Source organism: Lactuca saligna, chromosome 3 (assembly GCF_052625555.1).
Source record: "Lactuca saligna cultivar CGN05327 chromosome 3, ASM5262555v1, whole genome shotgun sequence".
NCBI classification, from domain to species: Eukaryota; Viridiplantae; Streptophyta; class Magnoliopsida; order Asterales; family Asteraceae; genus Lactuca; species Lactuca saligna.
The window spans coordinates 125,007,713-125,014,571 of NC_136419.1; the positions used below are offsets into that span (position 1 = coordinate 125,007,713).

General features: G+C 35.0%; 1 protein-coding gene across 1 annotated transcript; it reads left to right on the forward strand.

Moving 5' to 3' along the window:
* Positions 1-784: 784 nt before the first annotated feature.
* On the forward strand, positions 785-2,924 carry LOC145033930 (uncharacterized). The gene is made up of 3 exons (XM_078982410.1): positions 785-889; positions 1,582-2,359; positions 2,595-2,924. Exons 1-3 carry the CDS (start codon positions 839-841, stop codon positions 2,774-2,776), a joined length of 1,011 nt encoding a protein of 336 aa, XP_078838536.1. The 5' UTR covers positions 785-838; the 3' UTR covers positions 2,777-2,924.
* Positions 2,925-6,859: the final 3,935 nt, after the last annotated feature.

Here is a 6,859-nt window from a genome sequence, read left to right on the forward strand (position 1 = left end):
AAAATCTTTTGTCTAAAATACATTTAAATGCATTTTAATCTCATGATTGGTTTTTTACAAAATAATTATTGTAGTTGTGAATTAATTCACATAATGACTCTTTCATTCTAACTAGAAGGAACTTTTTTTCTAGTATTAATATATAAATGTTTACTACATAAATTATATGTAATCATTATCCTCTAAATTTATAGTAATATATATGATAGTAGCTTGTTATAAACTATCTTTATTAAACGTAAAAGTTGCATAATTATATGCAATCATTATCCTCTAAATTTATAACAACGTGTATGATAGTAGCTCGCTGTAAACTATATTTATTAAACGTAAAACTTCCATATATCATTAACATTTTCTTAATTCATTTTAAAAATAAATATAAGAAACTTTTTTCCAATATCAATATCTGAATGTTTACTACATGAATTATATACAACTATTTTCCTCTAAATTTAGAGCAATGTATATGATAGTAACTCGCTATGAACTATGTTTATTAAACCAAAAATTAAGTTGCATATATCATAATTATTTTCTCAATACTTTTAATTAAAATATAAAACTATAAAGACCTATTGTCAAGCTCTCATCACATTGTTTTTTTTTTTTTTTTATCGAATAAAGATATATTCACATCTTATAGGGTATGAGAATCTTATAGGGTATGAGCGTTTAAAAACAAAACACTTCAAATTTCAAACTTTTACGTGGTTGTACCCATTTATAACCATACGTAAATGAATTTTACTTGTTTTTTTCTTCTATATATACACTACGAAATCACCTCCATTCGAATCATCCCAATCTTCACTCTTTCATTGTTACTTTCATAGCCATGAAGTCTCATTGCTTCGTTTTGGCGTTTTTTCTCTTGGTCGCAACTTCTGTAAGTTTCCTTTTCCCTCTTTAATCTTGTATATTTTGCACATTTCATCAAATGATTAGGTACTCATTCCGTATTGTACAACTTTCAATTGCATAACATACAAGGTTCAATGCATAAGGTACAAGGTTCATTGGGAAGTTTTGTTAAGTTTCATTCGCATAACATAAAGATTATTTTGCATAATGTACGAAATTTATGTTTCTAAACTAACTGTTCACATGGATATGAGATGTTTGTATGGTTCATTCAATGATTATTATTTGTGTAATTTCAATAACTAATGGACACGTTTCATGCGCGATGTACAATATTCATTGCAAGATACTAATTAAAATAATAATGAGTTGTCACAATCGGGGCAAAATAGATAAAATGATCAATAAAATTTTGCTAAATTGTGTAGTTTCATACATTTGGCAAAATGAATATGTTATTGCATGCTAGCATTAGCCATTAATATATTACTATAGTTATAGTTGTTTCAATTACATCATGATTGCATATTCTCAATTCATGTTGACGCTCCAATTGGTTATATATAAGATATGCATGGATGTTTTGTACACTATGCATATTTAGTTTATATTTTAATATGAAAACGTGTCTAACCTAAGCTATACGAACTATTACCATTTTTGAAGATGATCGTTTATTTAAAGTCAGTAATTTTTTAATTCGTGTATTATATATAGGTTACACATGTTGGGTTTGCGGCACCAATTTCCATGCCACTGTCTTCAGCCATTGTTGTTCCAGGTACACCAGCATGTAACAACACACCTCCGCCTTCACCCACCGTATCTCCGCCAGTTTATGCACCTTCACCCGTTCCAAACCCACCGGTACCTGCTCCAGCACCCTCTATTTCGCCCACACCTGCCCCCGCCGTGCTAGCTTGCCCTCCTGTTAGTTCACCATCGCCAGCGCCTTTTAATGAAGGACCAGATGGAGGTGGTTATAATCCGCCATATCCAAACCCACCCATTTTCCCTCCTGCTCCGGCGATCTCGCCTAGTATTGCTCCCGATTTTCCCTGCAACAGCACAACCCCACCACCGCCAGCTCCACTGCTTCCGTATCCACCCACCACTCCACCTGCTGTAACACCATTACCTCCGCTGATACCACCGACAATTCCACCATACCCAATAAACACTCCACCTGCACCTTCTCCTACAGTACCAGTGACGCCGGCACCTGCACCATTTACATATCCAACAAACACTCCACCTTCCCCGCCACCTTGCATCACCACACCTCCACCCTCAACTCCACCATCTCCAAATTCACCTGATATGCCACCACCGATTGTCCCACCCTCAATCAGTCCATCATATCCCATTTCACCCATCATTCCTCCATATATTCCCTCACCAAATATGCCACCATCTTACCCTGTCACGCCTAGCCCCTCACCACCTTGCAACAATATTACTGCACTGATAAGCAAGCGAGCGTTAAACTCGGATGGTACTAGTATATGTATTAAGGACTAAACATTTCCATTAAAACCTGAGCTACAATATATATATATATATATATATATATATATATATATATATATATATATATATATATATATATATATATATATATATATATATATATATATATATATATATATATATATATATATATATATATATATATATATATATATATATATATATATAATCCGTAATGATTGATTGATCATATTTTGTAGAGTGTTTTTCATCATGCAAGTTAAGGTGCGAGTTAGACTTGAAGCAAGGAAGATGCCACCGAAGCTGCATGGCGTGCTGTCGTCGTTGTAACTGTGTTCCAGGACAATATGGAAACAAAGAGATGTGCGGTTCGTGCTACACTGATATGAAAACTCTAGCTGGAAGACCCATGTGCCCTTGAAGGCCTGCTACTTTATATAATTAGTTCCCCAGTTATATGCATGAGGGAATCAATAAAATTATGTTTGCTAATTATGAATATTAAAAATAACTTGGTTTTGGATTGTGATATCTATTTGTGGATCAATGAAAAGCATGGGTAACGTATTTTGAGTGAAACGCATGTGTTATTATAATAACCTTTTATTTTGTTTGAACTCAAAAATGCTACAAAATTAAAATATTAGAATCTTATGTAAGTGATTATTTAAACTTCAAGTCACATTAACCAAGTTAAACAACACACAAAAGTTAATTATGTACATTATAATTGGGTTTATGCCCCAAAACACATATGCACGCTTATTGAAAATCATAATAACTTCTTCGAGCTCACAGAACCCACTACAAGAAATGAAGGCAATAGCGACCATGCCATTAGCGGTGATGCACACTTTTAGCTAGAGGTGAGTGCGGTGCGGTTCGGTGCGGTTATTAGCTAAAACCTCACCACTAACCGCAAATGCGGTTAATCCATTTTGAAAACCGCATAGTACGGTTATTTTAATTTTGCTGTGCGGTTAGGCGGTTATTTTTGCGGTACGGTTTTGTTTTTTCTGTGTTGCAGTTATTAACCGCATGGATTTGGTGTAGTTATTTTGTGTGGTTTTTAACCACAATTTAGAGCTTAAACGGTTTTAAAAGTTCAAACATAATGCTTGTAATAATAAAAAAAACCATAAAGTTTAAAACAATTAACTTAAATTACAAACAACTAATATCTTAAAAACATCAAATCAACTTTTACTTTTCATATTCCTTCGCTGCCATTGATGTTGCCGCTTATTATTAAGCGATCTTCAATTTGCAGCCACATGATTAGGTCCAAATTAACGGATAGTGTTAACCAATTTCTTTTGACGCGGATCGTGATTTTATACCCTTACTCACAGAATTTTAGCGGCGATAGGTAAAGCGCAAATTACGTGTTGCCGCTAAAAGTAGGGGTGAGCAAAAACCACACCGCAATTGAATTTAACCTTAAAAACCGCATAAACTGTCACAACTAGAAATTTTGTGTCTTGTAATCACTACATTCAAGTAAAGGTTGAATCAAAAGCTTAAAAGCATGTGTGATACTTATTTAATGACATCAAAAACTTCAATCAAATACATCATGCAAGTGCTACAAATAGTCAACAACCAATTGGAAACCCTAGAAGTCATCGTTTAAGTCCATTTTGGACTAGGACTTCCTTATTGGACCCAAATGGACCAATAAGCTTCCAATTTGACTATCATGGGCTCTAATTGGACCCACATTAATTTATTTCAATATTTTGGGCCATATTGGGCCTAGAATGAAATAAATTAAAAGTTTTGAACCATGATTAACTTAAACTAGCCCAACCAAGTGTGAAGATCATATTATATTTCTTTTAGATCAAAACTCATCCAACTTAACTTCTATATGGGCTTGAGGACTTTAAAGCCCAAATCTTTCCTTTTCCATCCAAATTCTCGGCCTAAGGCCCAAATCCAAGAAGAGAAGAGGAAGGGTTGACTAATGCATGCCACCTCTTTATTATATGATGGTTATCCATGCATTACCCTCCAAACCTCCATGCCATCTCATTTCTCCATGCAACTCTATCTCTCTCCTTCCCTCTTCTTGTTCGGCCGTGAGTAACACACACACACACACCTCAAAAACTCTCTCTAGATTACTCAAGAAATCCTCCTTCCTCTCCACACAAAAATCTTGAAAATTAGGAGGCTTTCAAGAGGATATTTCCACAAACTCTTCATCTAAGGTAAGGTTATGCTTGGATCTATGACTTAGATTCTTTTTTTTATCAAAACCTCTTCCTAATCCATGCAAAAACCGTGATCTTGCATCCTAGAAAACTCCATAAACTCGAAAACTTCATCAAGGGGGCTAGGGTCAAAAATCACCATGCTTTCTTCCATCCTTCTTCAAAAACCGAATCAACATCCAAAGGTGAGCTTCATACCCCCTTGTTTTCGGTTTTTATAAGTTTTGTGGGGGAGAATACAAGCAATGGTGGAGATCTATCATTATGTGTATGCTTTGTATGATTTATATGCTTATATGTGTGTTTTGTATGATTATGATGTTAGATCTAGTCATGAATCACTAAAAACCGAGATATATTTTATGTTAAATGATACTAGCATAAAATATACTACTACATACAAAGTATACCAAGAAAAAATAGCTAAGTGGCTTAACAACACTTACTTTGGGCTAAAAACTCATTTTTTTGACATAAAATGTTAAAAATACAAAGTTGAGGGACCTAAAATGAAATATTTCGAAATCTGATGGGTGAGATGAGTCAAAACTGTTTCCATAATGTATTTTCTGAAAATATACTCTTTTGAAGGATTAAAAACATAAATTTCAAGCTTAATGGGCTAAAAATGACAATTTCGGCCCAATAGGGCCCATTATGCGAAATTTACTGTTTTGGAGGGCCAAAACTGTGTTTTTCTATAAAACAGTGGACTACTAATGTTACAAGTACTTTTCAAAGGTTTAAAATGCTTTTCAAATTAAAAAAGGACCAAAGTTGCAAAAATTTTCCAAGTGGGGCCAAAATTGTAAAAACTGCAAAAAAGAGGGGTTATAACCGAGAAAATTCCAATTTCAGGGACTTAAACTGTTTTCAACGAAAAATATGCTGAAAAATATTAATTTCAATAATTTTTGGTGTTAAAATGTCAAGAAAAATAGTTTAAGGACTAAACCGGAAATTAATTTACCTAAAGGGGTGAAAAAGTAAATTTACAAAATGAAGAGGGGATGTAAACAGAAAATTTTCAATGATAATTCAATACACTCGTTGTGAACAAAGACTGACACTACGACTCTTGATGAATTACAATATACAAAGTCACAAACAATCGTTATCAAACGAATTGATTCGGTCTCGAATCAATAACAAATCCAAAACTACTAACACTACAACGCTCAATACACATATGGAACTCTATACTCTCGTGGAAATTACTCAATACGTCGACGTACACTCCTTAGGCCCAAAATTTGCAAATCATGATTGTTGAGCCTAGCTAGCCCAATGACATGATCTTTAGGCCCAAAGGATACTTGCTTACATGTAGTTGGGTCTAATACGACTAAACCGCGTGTAAAAGGACTTTCAATGGCAAACGTGTTGCTGGTCCCCAAGGGTCCTTCGGTGCTGCTAGTAAAGTCAGGAACTCAAGATTGCGGGATGGGCTTCGGGCCCTTCGCAATTGCAATGGTCTTGAACGACGTAGGGAAATACCGAGGGTTTCGCACCTTCACCTTTTCTCCTCGGTCGTGGGACTACACAAGTCCGGGAGGATTGAGTTGTGTGAATAAGTGCGAGTGACGCCTAAGGGATCGCTAGTACGGTTGTCAACTGGACGTTTTCATTAACGTACCTTACAACACTTCACCACCCTCTGTATACTCAATGCCTCCGGAGCTCAACGAACACCTCTAACGTAACGAAATAACAACACATAAACTAAGTAAAGCATAGTGATAGGAAAACGTCGGGTTTTCCTAGGGTTTTCAACTAGTACACTTACGAACTACATGTCGAATTTCACAACTCGTACGCTTACATATATAGAAAAAAAAAACAAGCATACTCACGGATCTTCACATATTTTTACGCTATACTATTTTCAGAAAATATCGAATTTTCTGGTGGTTTTCAAAGTAATACCAACATTGGATTCTAAACATTACTTATGAACTCACCAACATTTCATATGTTGACGTTTTCCAAAATACTTGTATTCTCAGGTAACAGATAAAGGAAGAAAGGACTGTACTCTATGATTGTTTTGCGGTTGTTTAAGTAACGATGAACAATGTATTTTGGGAATGTAATATTTTGAAACAATGTAACGGATGTAAACGCTACCAGTTGTATTACTTCAATGCTTGGTGATGTATGATGTTATGTTTCATGTATATTCGTTGTGATGGTATACAATTGAGTCACAACAGCCCCCGGACGTTTCCGCCGTCTGGTTCGGGGGTGTGACAGGTTGGTATCAGAGCCTTGTTTATAGAGAACTAGTA

Bases quoted from the DNA above. Each gene is read 5' to 3' on its own strand.
- LOC145033930 (XM_078982410.1), top strand. From the start codon at position 839: ATGAAGTCTCATTGCTTCGTTTTGGCGTTTTTTCTCTTGGTCGCAACT. The intron at 890-1,581 runs GTAAGTTTCCTT...TATTATATATAG, and splicing joins TTCTCTTGGTCGCAACTTCT to GTTACACATGTTGGGTTTGC. The intron at 2,360-2,594 runs GTACTAGTATAT...CATATTTTGTAG, and splicing joins GCGAGCGTTAAACTCGGATG to AGTGTTTTTCATCATGCAAG.